The sequence below is a fragment of the Pteropus vampyrus genome, unplaced genomic scaffold (genome assembly GCF_000151845.1).
Source record: "Pteropus vampyrus isolate Shadow unplaced genomic scaffold, Pvam_2.0 Scaffold49, whole genome shotgun sequence".
NCBI lineage: Eukaryota > Metazoa > Chordata > Mammalia > Chiroptera > Pteropodidae > Pteropus > Pteropus vampyrus.
In genome coordinates this window covers 2,604,587-2,619,784 of record NW_011888830.1, presented here as the reverse complement: position 1 = coordinate 2,619,784, position 15,198 = coordinate 2,604,587, and the positions used below count along the sequence as shown (strand labels likewise).

General features: G+C 41.6%; 1 protein-coding gene across 7 annotated transcripts in view; it reads left to right on the top strand.

Annotated features, from left to right (window-relative positions):
* PROSER2 (proline and serine rich 2) overlaps window positions 1–15,198 on the top strand; it is a 38,702-nt gene that overhangs the window by 8,306 nt on the left and 15,198 nt on the right. For 3 of the 7 annotated variants that reach the window (XM_011359632.2, XM_023530349.1, XM_023530350.1), the window contains one exon: window positions 9,478–9,697. In XM_011359632.2, coding sequence (XP_011357934.1) covers window positions 9,560–9,697 — 138 coding nt within the window. In that variant the 5' untranslated portion in view covers window positions 9,478–9,559. Of the gene's footprint in view, window positions 1–1,387; window positions 1,520–7,134; window positions 7,519–9,477; window positions 9,698–15,198 lie in introns of those variants that run through there. The other 4 variants (XM_011359633.2, XM_023530351.1, XM_011359636.2 and 1 more) reach the window with 3 other exon arrangements.

Sequence of the window (15,198 nt, the reverse complement as noted above, 5' to 3'; positions counted from 1 at the left end):
TGCTGTATATCTGAAACTAATACAATATGGTGTGCCAACTATAATTTAAAAATATATATTTTTAAAAAGTAGTCAGTGCTCTTGAAAAATCACATAAAAATACAGCATGTTTAAATATAGTATTTCTCAGCGGATTCTCATTTCATCAGGATGTTAGTTTTGCTTTGGTTTTCCAAGGTGGTGAGATTTACTAAGAGACCTTTGTCATTACTTAATTGCCAGACTCTGCTGTCCAGCTACTTAAGGGTGCTGAGTTTTCTCCCAGAAAGGTTGATAGGCTGAATTTCTTTTCTTTTCTTTTTTATTTACTTGCAAAACCTATTTTATTTTACATCCCCCTCCCAGGCTGCCTGATATCTCCCACTTCTGGAGGCAGCCTGACCCCATCTTATGTTTCGTGGGATGGGGAGTGGAAGTTGGGGGGCAATTCCCAGCCTTCTCCCTGGGAGACCAGGGCAGTGTACCCTTAGAGCTTGTAAACCTGCCCCAGGACGGGGGCCAACACCTCACCCCACTAGCAGGGTCTGGTGGATGTGGGCTCTGGGCAGCTCCTAACATCCCTATGGAGACCCAGGCCCTACGGACAACGGACAACAGCCACCATCCCCACCCCCACTGCTGAGGACTCAGGAAGGGGGACAGAAAGCGTACAGAGACTCAGAGCACCTGCCGCAGAGCAGGGCTGCCAGGAGAGGGCAAAGAACCAGGTGAGGTTCTTGAGGTGCCTTTGTCTCCAGCCCAGGCTCCTGGCCCTCTTTCTGGGGGCAGTGCCAGCTGTCCTCTCGCACCCCCCACCTCAGCCAAGCTGAGAGCCGGGCATTCTGTCCCTTACCACCTGCCAACAAGAAACAAAAGTAATGAAAACCCCAAGCTTTGTTGCTAGAAAAAACAGCAAAGTATTAAAAATCAAAACGGAAGCCTCAGTCAGCTGAGCCAATAGTGAGCTAGTGATTATAGACACACAGACAGCCCCCATTCCCTGGGGTCTCTAAAGACCGCAGGAAAGGGCCTTGGGGCCAGGTCTATCTGTCACCAAGAGGGATCCTCTGAGGAATAAAGGTTAGGGGGAGGTATCCTCAGGGGATCCCCAGTGTGGGGTACTGAGGATAGTCCTTGAATTTCTGATATCATCTGAACTGTTGCAGTCATCCAATTTTCTTCAACAAACATTTGGTTGTCCCCATTTCTTGAAAAAGTGCAGAAAACCCCTTATCTCTTCCTCTATATTAATTGTGATAGGAGTTTGGTGCCAAAGGCCTGGATTTGAAATGAGTGATTTGAGCCATTTGCTAGTAGATTCCCAGGAATATCTAAGAAGAGTCTGAGGGAAGGGAGCCTCTGTATTCTCATCCACAGGTAAATGTTCTTACTCTCCTTCCTTAAACAGGGCAAGCGACGAGATTTGGGAAGATGGGGGTGACAGTTCGATTCGGTGGATTGACCCCACAGAAGGTCTTGTGTGAGCTGTGTTCCCTGCCCCTGGCCGGGATTTAAATCTGTTCAACTTGAGATAAGATATGTAAGTCAGATATCTGCCTCCCATCCAACGGGGTTATAAATACCAATGCTAGATGAACATGCTGTAAGTTTTTTATTATGAGGATGAATGAAAAATTCAGCTAAGAATTTGGAGCTTCTCAGAAAAAAAAAAAAAAAACGTTATAAAACAATCAGGTGTAATCATTACTTCTGAGTTAAGAAGTATTACATTTTATCTCACCAGAGTAACACACAGTGGGTGCTCTGGTAATATTTGCTGAATAAATAAAGAGAAAGCACACAAACATGTTTAACAACAGAATAATTTAAACTGGGATTTTCTTCTTCTTTTAAAAAAATTTTTTTAAAGCATCCAGAAATGCAGTAGGCATATAGAATGTCAACTTTTTAAAAAAATGAGCTAAGAAAAAAAGTTGAAATGTCTGTCTTTGCAAACAATCAGATAGAACTAGGCTTTCCCCTTCTTGATGTCTATCTGTTTGTTTCCTCCTGGGTCGTAATGTTTTGTAACTAGGAACTAATCTGAAATCTAGCCAGGTTGTTTTCAGGCAAGGTTTTACTTTAGGAAAATCTAATTTCCACATCTGTTCAGTGATAGACAGCAAACTGGTAGGAGATTTCTTCCCTCAGGGCCTAGGAACCAGCCTGCCTAGGCAAGGCCACTGCCCTGACCTTGTTTTCTTAGTGTAGGCGAATCAGTTACTTTCATGTCGTGTATGGCCCTGAGGAAAATACTGCCTCCTATTAGTAGTTGAAACTATTCACAACTGAGACAGTCTGAAATCAACCTTGTTTTTCTACATTGTTCAGAAAGTTTTCCAAAAAAAAAAAGCAAAATGAAAGTATGATAATTGCCCCCCCGAGAAGTAAAATTACTAGTTTTTAAAATGTTTAATTGTACTTAATACCCTTGAGTGCCAGTTAGGGCTTAAGGTTCTAAGTTCTTACAGAAGACATTTCAGAAGAAAGGATGAAACCCAATCAGAGAAAAGACAACATATGAAGGAGATAGTAAACTACCGAGCACATCAACACGTGAAGACTCCAGAACACAACCAACTCTTCACTCCCATCCTTCCCAGCACCAAACTTTCAGCCTGAGCTGGATTTCCCTTTGATCTTCAGTGCAGGGATTCAGTCCTAGTTTGCTAGTCTGCCTCGTGAATATTTTTGGAAGCATTCTTTACTTTCCAAGGCTTTCATTTTCTCAATATTGAGAAAGAGCCCAAACTAAAGAAAAGTTACTACGTATTCTCTTGACTTCAGCCTGTTTGCATAAAGGGCCATTTTTGAGGTTAGTTTTGGTCATGGGTTACACCTGTGATGTAACGTGGATGCACTTGTGTTGACATTTATCGACTACTGGTTTTGTGCGTGCGTCTGATGTACTTATTGGTGCCAACTTTTTCATTTATCATTACGAGTAAAGCTAACATCTCCTCTATGGCTATATTTAAAGTTACCCCCCTTATGCTCCGCACTTGCTCTTGATTGAAATCTGTAAGTTGACTGAGTAATTCCTCCTAAATTTGAAGGATTTGGTCTGTATATATGATAAAGTGATAAAGGTTGCTTACCACCTCAATGTAAAAATGTCTGAAACACTCCTAAGTGTTTAAGCTTCTCTTTTAAGATAATAAGTCTATTTTAAGGATACTCTAATTTTTTGTCTTCGAAAAATAAGATGGTTTTAGATTTTTAAAATATAAATTTTAAATAGTGAGTATTAAATCTATATTTTGTGACAAATATTTTCCAAATCCTGTGGCTATATTGAAAAAGAGAAATAACAGAACATTTAGGGGACCAGGCTGGATAAAGGGTTTATACTGTGGAAAATAAGGTTGAAGAGATAAAGGTAGGCCAGATTCTAGAGAGACACTTGAAGCTCTCTGTTCTTACAGGTAGTTTCCTTGGCAGTATAGATGAGGAAAATGAAAAGCATGCCAACTGTGACAGGCCTGTGGTACCAGAAGTAACCCAGGATTTTAGAAGGGTTATTTAAGTACTATTTGCAATTCACTGGTGAATGTTGGACTGAGTATTTGTTTTATTTTTAGCAAAGTTTTGGAGAGTATAAAACTTGGAAGAAAATAAACTACAGCACCAACAACTACTTTCGTCTCTCTGCCAGGTCAGCTAGTAGACTGTATGTATATATATTTGTTTCTTTGGTACCGTGAGGGATGTGAGGTTTCAGAGACTTTGCTTCATGTGTCAACTTAGAGCTAGAACAGAGTTGTGCTCAGAATTATTAGATGCGCTATGGTAATGAGTAAAATCATTTTTATAGAGTTAGTCTCTAAATTATTTTTAGAGGAGAAATGAAATGGTTAATTTAGTCTAAGAATCTTGGTAAAGCCCAAATAAGTTGAATAATAGAAAAGAAAGAATTTCAGTACTCAGTTTCCTTTTAATTTATGAATTGGGTCAATAAAACAATATAAAAGAGTTGGCATCATTCATAGCTTCATCTCCTAGTTAATTTCTTATTATAAAACTCATTTTCATTAACACACATTATAGGAATTAACACACAACCAGGTAGAAACTATAAAAATAGGAATCCCATCTTCCTTGTTCAGGTAAATCAGGGCAAAGTACCTATCGCATCAATACATGTCGAGATGAACGAATGTTGTCAAGAGCTACTAGCGTTGAGGCCAACAATGGCTATTTAGTGTTTACTGATTATTTCATCTACGAGTGTGTACATGCCACTAAAAATGGCCGTCCCCTTTATTTTCACCCACCGATTAACCATATGAAAAAGCCCATTCATGATAATGAGCTGTGCTGATTCAGAAACAGTTCCCGCTGTGAAACTCCTTCATCTTTAATGTTTTTGAAGGTCAAGAAAAACTTAGTCATTTTGAAAATGGCTGGGCTATTAAATCATCATATTGAGATTTCTTAGCGTATAGCTTTAAAGATCATTTCTGTTTAAAGATCGTTTTTATAGATTTGGGAACAAATCTTCACAAAATTCCTGTGAATGGAAGGAGAGCACGAGGTGATTGAAGAGTAGAGTTAGGTGGCGTGTTCACCCTGCCTGAGCATAGACTCTGACACGAGAAGGAGGGTATTTTTAAGAAGCTTATTTCTACCCCCTTCCCAGGTAAGCTGTGCTTCTGCTCACTGTCCCTTAGCACTGTTGGTTAGTAGTGGGTGTGACTAGACAAGGGATGAGGGTCTGTTCTCTGTATCATAGGTCCATGGCTTTCAGAATCCTAAGACCCCACCTGGATCTTCTCTTTTGAGAGAGTTTACCTTGGCAATGAAGTGGAGCAGTTCTCTTTCAAAGTGTAATACAAACATGCCAAGCAAAATTCGTTCCACATCACTTGGTTAAGGTGGATAAGCTTTCCATTTCCGTTCAGGACTGGCAAAGACAACCCGTGTGATTTTGTTTAGCCTGCCTGTTGCGAATCTAAGTCTTACAGAATGATTCCCTTCCCCTTACCTGGTAGGTACCAAGCCTAATATTTGAATGTGAGAGAACTTAATATATTTATAGTTCCAGCTTAGATTCTTCCATAAATCAGATCGAGTCAGCCTTTCCCTGGTTTGCTCGGAGCTCAATTGTGATCCAAGAGCACTTTCTCTTGCGGGTTTCTTTCTCCTATGAGAGCCACGCCATCTTTGGCGCCTCCCTCCCCGTTGCCCCAGGTTCCGAGATTGCTTGTGTCTTCTCGTCTCCTGTCCTGTATCATCTCTTTAGATAGTGGGCCTGTCGAAGGTTCTTGCACGATAAAATGATCTAAGTCGTGATTCTTCACACCTTCATAGGTAGGAGTCAGGTGTGTGGCAAGCTGGTCCCCCGCAGTGAATGACAGACCAAATGAGACTCTAGGACAATTAAGTTGTGGCCCCCACTCACCTACCTGTCCCCGCCACTGGCACGTGTTCCTGGCTATGGATGTGAAATACAGTGTTGTGTCTGTTTTAAATTTATATAAATGAAATTTATATAAATGGAAAAGTTATAATTCAATTCAAGAGCTTCGCATATATTCTAGCTATCAATTCCTTTTCTTAGACATAGTAAACATCTTCTACCAGCCTGCCACTTTCTGTTAATATTGTCTGAGGTGTCCTTAATTTTTATGTAAGCAGATTCATTGAATTTTTTTGAATTTTTTTATTTTTTTATTTGTATTTTTTGAGTCCTAGTAAATAGAAGGATCAATGGAAAATGGGAAGTTCAGAAATAGAATCTAAAACATATAAACATTTGGTATAAAATAACACTGAGTATTTTAAGACAATGGAAAGATGAACTTTTCAACACTTGGCATTTGAGTAATCAGGTAGCCTTCTTGGCTTGGGGGTGGGGAAGCTGGTCTCTATACTAATAAAAATTCAAGTTGGATCAGCTATTTAAATATGAAAAGTGAAACCATCAAAAAGCCCTCTCCACAGCAGACCTCCCATGGAGTTCTGTACTTGTAGTTCCTGGGAACTGGGGCCAGAGAGCCCCTCCTTTGCTTATTCCTTTTCTCTGCTGGGACTGCCCATTACAGTTTGTTTAATTAGCAGTCTCCTTAAATCTGAAACATCTGGTAGGGCTTGGCCTAGTTGTCACCTTTCTGTGGAGTCTCTGAACCCTCCCAGGAAGTGTGGGCACACCTTCCTCTGTGCTCCCGAGTCCGTATGAGTCTGTAAAGGAAGCTAGGGCTCAAACTGAAACAAGTACTGAATGATAGGATGAAACTTTGATTCTGAAGGCTACGGGGAGCCGGTTAAAGTGGATTGCTTTTAGGAGAGTGGTGACATCAAAGTGGTGTTTCAAGATTAATCCAGCGGAAGAATACAGGAAAAGTTCAGAGAAGGGTGGGAAAGCAAGAACAGCTAGATGGCTCTCGCAGTGATGGAGGCATATGGTGAAATGCTCGGGAACTAGTGGGACTAGAAAGGAAGAATCAGCAAGGCTCGGCAGCTGGCTAGTTGTCAGTGGCGGGAAAAGGAAAGAGTGTGTGACAAAGCTGACAGCCACCCTGCCTGTGGACAGGTCTTCAGCTGGCGTAATTCAGCCTAGGGGTTTGGCGAAAGCAGAGTTTTGAGGTGAATGATGGAAAGATCGAGTTACTTGGGCTGCTCTGTCAACCTGACTGTGGCTTTTGGAGTTGGGCGCTGGGGAAAGGAGGGCTTTACGCATGCCACCCGGGTCATCTGAGGGCCTTCTGGAATGTGCAGGGGAAGATGAGGAAGAGGAGCTGCCTTCCTCTCTTGGCTCCAGCGCACTCACTTAGGGGGTTCACCTGCCTAACTGACCACAGCCCACCAGACCCCCCGGCACCTTTGGCTCCGTCCAGTAGCTGCTGTCTCCTGACCAGCCATGCTCGGCAGATGTAGATTTATTAAGATTACAAATCACTGTCACCTTCTCCTTGTTCTCTTTGTTCAACGAATAAACTAGACATTGCCAAAAAAAAAAAAAAAAAGGATCTTAATAATAAACAATGAGAAATAAACACAGCGAATAAACAGAAAATGAGCGCATGTGGCCCATCCTCCTCCTGCAGTGTTAGGCCTGTTGAGCCTTCTCAGTGATGCATGTTCTGCTCTCCTGGTGGAAGTCAGTTTCTTCTTTACGGGGCCATCTTAGTCTGACCCTGGTCTCACTCTTTATGAAGTGCACTGTTTGCAGACCCAAAAAGTGATCCCTTGATTAGACAAGGAGACTAAATATTTGAGGTAGTAAGTGACCTTCATAGACGCACAGCTGGCGGACCTGTCTGCTCCTTGTCGCATGCTTCCTTATCTCACCGTGTTCCTTTCCAGGGCTGCCCAGAGAAGAAGGCTGCGTCCTTGCCCTTCCTCTTCAGAAAACGGCCCTCCCCGCCGTGGACCTCCCACGGAATGCTATGTTTTTCGTTCCTGGGAGCTGATACTCGGGAGCCCCTAGTTCTCAGTTCCTTAAGAGATAAAAGAAGATTGCCGTCTCGAGCCTGTGTGGGATAATGAACCAAAGTTTTCACTGTCTCCCCCATAACCTCTGCCTTCTGGAAAATTCTGGTTAGTTTCCTCATATTCTTTCAAGAGAATGTTTTATAGACGTCTAAGTATTATAGTTTTACAGTATCAGAATAGCTTTTAAAATTATGGTAACACAAGCAAAAGGTGGACTGTCGGACGGTGTGGGGACCAGCACTGCCTGCCCACACGGCCAGCCAGGGCTCAGCCAGCCTGTGGCACTGACTGCGCAGACCTGGGGCCGAACCCCAAATCCTTCCCACCCACCAGTGGTCCCTGCATTCCTTCACGGTGAGGTGAATCAGTATTCACTCCCCGTCTCTCATCCCCCTGTTGTGTGGGGGGAGACTTACTGTCCCATGTCCCCTTCCTTTCCTGCAGCAGCGATTTACTTAGCTCATGAATGAATTAGAGCTGAGTCAGCGGGCAGGAATCTGCAGACCAGAAGGAATCCCAGCATCAGCCCATCCTCTCTGCATTTCCTGTCCCACCTTTCCCGGGCCCAGCTGCTCACACGTCTCAGGGGTGTAGCTGTGACGCCCACATCTGCCTTTGTTTTGCGTTGTTACCGGCCACTGTCATCAGCACACTTATATGTCCATTGTGTGTGTGTGTGTGTGTGTGTGTGTGTGTGTGTGTGTGTGTGTGTGTATTAGACTCATATTTCACATTTAACTTACTAGACTGAATACTGTGGAGAATTTCACCATGGACATCTGAACTGAGTTGCATATTGTTGGCTATGTACAGTTTATATAAAGGCTGTGTATTGCTTATAGGCTTTCTTATTGTTAAACAAACTTTTAACTCTTAACATTTTCTTGTCTTTTTTTACCATTGGAATAATGGCAGGTTACAGAAAGTGTACATGCTCAGAAGCCTCAGTTCCCTCGCCTTGCTCTTAAATTGCCATACGCCTTGTGCTGATACACCTGAAGGTGACGAGAAATGGACTAGAGAGTGAACAGTTTCTTTTTAATGTTCTAATGTCTTCAGGTTTTCTCTGAGGCTTCACAGTGACTTTTGAAGTCCTAAACGACAAGGTCCTCCTAAAGGTGTTCAATACCTATTGGGCTTTCTTGACAAATGGTCACATTTCTGTTACAAATTAATACACAAATGAGTGTGTGTGTGCACATGCACACACACGCACACACCAATTTGTCCCTGTGGTATTTTTTTAGCTCACATGCCCCTCAGCATTCTTAAAGGGGCTGGTAAGGCAGTATTTTCAGTTCAGGAAGGATGTGAGCATCTATTGTTTCACTTGCCATAATGTCAGGTCATATATAATCAACCAGAAGCCTATTCCCTTATTCCCTATTAGCCTTCTTTGGTCTTCTAGAAGATTTTGTTGAACTCAATTGTTTATTGTTGAGGGTGTATGCTGAATTTCCTGCTAAAAGAGTCAGAGGACTATATGAAACTGAGGGGCTTATGGGAGACAGTTTTGATGTTTTTGTTCCTGAAAGTAAAAGCATGAACTTCCAGATAGTATTAATTAGTATTTTATGTAGAAATTGCAATAGCATCATGGCATCCAAAATATCTAGAATCTTGGAGATGTCAGCCTCTCTGCAGTAGTAATTGATTAGCACTTCATCTCAACTCTGAACTGTCATGAAGCTGGAAAAGGAACCATAATTTTGTGGTGTCTGATGCACAAAAGACCCGAATGAGTGTGGAAGAGCATGAAAGCACAGACCTTCAGTGCAAAGGAAGGTTCCAGAACATTATTCTACCAAATCGCCTGCACCAAAGTAATTTTTAGTAAATCCATCTTTCTTTAAAAATAATTTTAGCATCTTGATAATGAAGCGAGATATAAAGGAGAAATGGAAATGAGTATCGCAGAACAAGCTGACTTAGGGGTTCCTAATTCTCTTTGTCTTGCTGGTCCAGACCAGATGACTCTAACTCATGCTAAGCCTTTCATTTGGGGGACAGGGCATTTATTCTCCAGGCTCACTAACCCTTGTCACTTGTGCTTGGTTTCTCCAGAGGTAATCCACGAGTTCAGAATGGGACACTGGCCCCTCCCCAACTTCCTGTGATTAAGCCACTGGCCAACATTTCTGTGGGGATGCCTATAAACCACCAGAAGTCGGACTCTTTGGAGATGGACTCTGACTTGCCACTCAGCTGCAGGCTCGATGACCTGAGCCGAGGGGGCAGTTTGGAGAGCCGAAGCAGCAGTTCTCGCTCCAGAAGTCTCACTTTGGTGAGTGATGGTTTGCTTTGATGCTTCCATGTGCTTGGGCTGGCTGGCCTGGCCCGACTCCTCCCCTTTGATAAGGAAGACCTTATCAAATTCTTTCGGGTTAACTAGATTGATGGTTTAGAATACTTGCTCTATGATGTGGCGTTTAATTTTTAATCACCTTACATTTTGCACAAATACACAGTGTTCCCCATAGCAGTGAGGGGGGTCTCACTGTAGCTGATAACGTGGCTGCTCAGACCCAGGGAGGCCCCAAGCCGAAAGCAGCGACAAACCCAGGCAGTGCCTGCTGCCTTTCATTTCAGACAACTGAAGGAATACGAATACCTCATAGGGGAAAAACAAATTACTTTAAAACAGATTTTTAACTCCTTTACAAATATAAATGCTTTTATATCCCTTTCTCTCAGAATCCAGACCCTTACATAACATCAACAAGTTTTGGGAACATTCACAAAAAGAGTCTTTAGTTTTAAAGTTAAGAGATGACTCTTCATACCCCCCACCCCCAGGATATTCATCTTTCAGGACTGAAACCTTATTATTCGTAGAGAGAAAGACAGAAAGAATTGACCTCGGACCTTATTGATACTGGTCTGTTGTTCATCTCAGTGCATCTTCTAGTGGGAACATGATTTTCCTTCAAGCTGAGCCCTAAAATTAACCCCAATTATGCTGAATATAAGAAAGATATATATGGTATACAGGGCAGTTAATAACAACGATAGACTTTTATAGACTCCTACTTGCATATTTTTTAAACTATGGTAGTATGTAATAAATATTATTTGATCGATTCACCAAAAAAATATTATCTATTACTCTTTGAAAATCTGAGAACCTACAGATTCTTAAGAATGGAGAATTTTTTAATTTAAAAAATATATAAAGAATATATTAAAGAATGTATTAAAAAGATATGTAGGAAAGACATACAGATTAATACCGTAGTAACCAGTGGAGTGTGTTCGCCTGAGCATAGTGAAGAAGCCGTCCTGCTCTGATGTAGAAAGGTGTTTCTAAACTTGATGGCTAAAAGACTACATTGTCGTACATGTGGTGACGGAATAAAATTGAGAATGGTCATCAGTGTCTAAGGAAATGGGTATAATGCATTGGGAGTCAGGGTATTTGAATTATCATCTTACTTTTCACATTCTTTTTCATGTTGAACTTGAGACAAATCTCTTAACATTCTTTGTACCCTGGCCGCTTTCAACAAAGAACTGAAATAATACCGGTTCTTCATCTCCTCCTGGGAGAGAGAACGTGATCCCCAGTATGTCCAGCGCTTTGAATTTGGGGAGGAGAAGTTGCTACTTTTTTTAATCTCCATTCTAGTCATATAGGGTCCATCCTTCTTATTAACTGATTAATGCCTACTTTTGCCAAATCTTGTGTGGTAGCTCAAACTCACATGCTCCAAATAGGACTTGACTGATCTCTACAAAAGTGTCCTTTGAGTAGTGGCATTAACTGACTGTCGAATGCGACCTTCTGTGCCTGGTGTGTGTGATTTATACATCTGTTCAAATGTTGAAGCTCTGTTCTGGGAGTTGAGGACACAGCCATGGAGCCAGCATTCTGGTGCAGCAGTCTATCAGGACAGGACAGGTTCTGAGATGGAGGCTGGGAGGTGGACGGTTGATGAGGACGGTTCCTGGGGTCAGCATCTGGAAGAGGAAGCAGGACTGGGCGGAGAGAGGGGTTGAGCTGTGAGGCAGACCCAACGAAGGCCTTAGCTATTGCTCAGGAGACTCTGGGGCTGGGATGGCCCCTCAGTTGGCCCCATCGGGTCGAGAGTGGAACCTTTATACCCACTCAGTGATCAGCCACTGGATGCAAGACTCCCCTGGAAGAAGGCATGACCGTGACAAGACAGTTTCTTACAGCTCAAGACAGTCCCCAAAGAGGACTGACAGCCTAGGGGCACCCTCCAGCAGCATTCCCATCAAAAGGGAGAACAGTTCCTTCATTCCCAACAGGCAATCTGGGGGGCACATCACGCTGACTACCAGGAAGGCTTAGGAGAAAATGAAAAGAGGTGTGCTAGGGGGATCGAAGCCACCAGAGTGCCTGCAAGATATCTTAACGAGAAGAAGCAAGTCTGGAAAGTCAACTCAGGGAGCTTACACGATATCGCCATATAAAACACAACTCTTCACTGAATTGATGTGCAGGCAGATGGGATCCTAAGGTCTGTCATCTGGCAAATTTGGAGAATATGCTTCATGTTGACTCTGTCGAGATGTCATACACAGGGATACATCTTCAGGGATAGAAGCTCTTGTTCAAACGGAGGTCTTTTTCAGTTCCAAAGTCGCAAAGAGAAATGGTTTATTAGAAAACTTTTCATCCTGGGTGTATTTTTTGTAATATAAAATATTAGAGATATCATTAGGTTCATAGAAGGGACAGACTATAAATCTTTCATACTTATAAATATCAAGAGGTCAAGGTGGGTGAAGTGAGAACAGCCTTATGCTTCTTAGCTGCCTGTGGTAGAAGGAGTTTTTGAACCAATGCAGTGTTGGCCTGCATTGGTTTTACAGTGAAGTTGATTAGAGGTTAGAAAGACATTCCTCTTCTAATAAAGATATTTATTTTTTAAAATCCAAAAAAATATCCTTAGGTAATTTTTAAGTTGAGTTCTTCTTTACCAATCAGTATCCTGAAAATCAGCTCAGAATAGTAATAAACACAAGGATATTGGACACATGCCTGAGTTCAAATTCAAATTTCCTTCTCTTTGTAACCTGGGAAGTTATTCTCTTCATTAATTATTTTCTTCATTAGTTAAAAAAGTGGTACGTGGGATAATAATTCTTTCTCAAAGGTTATACACACATTGTAAAGATTAAATGTCTAGCATCTTATCTGTGCTTATAATAAATAACAGCTTCTCTTTTTCGAGTGCCCTGTAGCTTCAGGCTGAGCATCCTGCTACTGAGCATCGTCTTGTTTGGATCTGTCCTTTTGTTATATCTCTGTCTCTTATCAGTACTCTTCTGAATTTTTTCCTGTGAGATGGGAAAGGGAAAACACCATTCCCCCTAACAACTCACAAATTACTTAATTCTGCCATTCTTGCTATGGGCATCACTTTGAATTTAAATTAAAGAATGCCTATCCTCTGAAGTTCTTTTTTATCTGGTGCAGTATTAAAGTAATACTACGATGTGTTTGATTCATCCGTGTATTCATCGTATAGGACAAAAGTAGGGACAGCATTACAGATTTTACTTTTATGAAGCACATAATTAGACTATATTCTTATGATATATGTTTGCATAATTCTGCTTCATACTCCACTTGACTACCTAGATTTCACTGTCTGATGGTGGACACATTCCAATCCTGTTCCAGTACCTTCTACTTAGACCCGTTGACTGTTTTCAAGCATTTTCCGTTATGGAAAATCATTGAGCCAACTTTAGTTGTCATCTGTTATTATTTCACAGTTGTGTACTGCCCTTATGTAGAACTGGCACACTGAGAAAATTTGACATTTAATTTTAAACAACTAAAGTTTTCCAAACAGTCTTGGAACACTTGACTTTTACACAGCTCTATTTTAGCAGCCAGGTCCCCTTGAACCAGTGAACTATCTATACTGGTACGAAATTCGTAAACTTTAAAAAATTCGTTTACCCTCATACTCTTCTTTTTGGGAGTCTAAATTTGGAGAGGAGCTGTATGTTTTAATTCTAAATCGGGCCTTTTTATGACGTATTTCTTTAGAATGAGAATTCACCACAGTAGTTTCTCCACTTGCCATCCTTTAATCTTTGACCTCGTAAAAGATTAGTCAGTAACAGTGTTTTTAGACTTCCAAATTGTATGGCATTAAATGCGCCTCTTGGAGGGCTCTTTAAGTAAAAGATAACCTAATTCTGATTTATAGCAGTATTTCTTTTCAGCAGTGGTTATTTTAAAAAGAAGATAAAAGACTGATGCTTACTATTACATGAGAGTATCATAAAGTTTTTAAACACTGGTTGAAGTGTCGCCTGGGATTTAACAGACCTTTTTCTTTAGGAACTTTCCTTCTGAGCCAGTGCAAGTTAAAAATTAAAATAGCTGCTTAAATACGGATTGCCATGTCTATCCATATAGGGCAGTGTGTGAAGTCTTTATCATTCAAGAAGCCAGTTGTGTTTTTATACATATTTTGTTTTTCTTGTAAAGAATTCTTCCTCCGCACATTTTCTGATGGAAGGTATAACTAAAATGAGAACAAATCAGTCAAATCTTGAAATACTTGACTAAGAGGATATCTTTTGTATGTGTTTTTCCCTTTGAAATTTAAGAAGCTTTCATGCAGTAGAAGGCAGCATGTCTTTACCCAGTCGGTAGAGTGGTTCCGGAAACTATGACCTCTGGAGGCCATGCTGATTCAAAATAAAAGGCTGAAGGAGGATTTAGAGACCTTCATAAATGATAGCTCTTGAAGGCGACAAAGGAAGGTTTGGGTGTTAGGTTACCTGTGTTCTTAACCTCTTATGGCCAGTATCTCAAACACACGCACATCTCATAAAACACCCTGGGCGCCACTGCCAGGGACCGGAAGCCGCCTCCTGCCAGTGTTCCTGGGCTCCATTCTGAATGTGGTCCTCTAGTCTGTTCTGCCCTGCAGGTGTCCTGGAGCTTCCTCTAGAAAAGACTGATTTGGCTAGTCGAAGAGTGGGAAGCTCTTACTACCCATAGTTCTTTAGGAATTTGGTAATATACGTGTTTCTTTAAGAGTGGATTAGAAACATCTCAAATCCCCAGCGTGTTTCCTGTTCATTTTTATCTCCGACTTGGGTAAAAACAACGATCCAAATTTACTATTGAGTTTTTGGAGATTTAATATTCAATGAACTGTCTTGAAACCCTTATGCTCCCTTAGCTGGCAAATGTTATGGCCCGAAAGTCAAATAACGAGTCTATGGTCAGGCAGCAGTTGCCAGCTCCTGATTACAGCCTCCTTCTCCAGAGCCTTTGATGTCTCTTGGCCTCAGCCGTTAGTCATGGAATAAGAAGGTAAAGTGAGCAGTGGTGAATGCCGTCTTCGTGGCCAGGTTGGACTGGAGTCTAAGCAGGACACACTAGTTGTTAGATGACCTCAAGGAGGGGAGAGAGAACAGAGGCGTGGAAAGGAGAAGCGGGCTGGTCAGCAATAACCCCATCTTCCTCTCGGTTCTGGCTCCTTACCCAGATTGAACCCAAAACTTGCTGGTCAAAACAGCTATTTTAAGACAAAGCTTAAATAGCTTTTATAAAAGTTCAATAAACATTTAATAAATGCCTAATACAAGAACTAATCAATGATAGAATAAAACCTGGTTCTAATCTCTTTGGGAACTCATAATTCAGTAGCGAGATAGCCACGTGAGGCTCTAGGACAGTGTGACCCGAGCTCTGGGTGTACGTGTGATGCCACGCATTTATGGCAGTTCCATCTCAATCAAGATCTCTGTATATTATTGCCGGTTTAAAGTTCAAGGCAGCCATGGAGC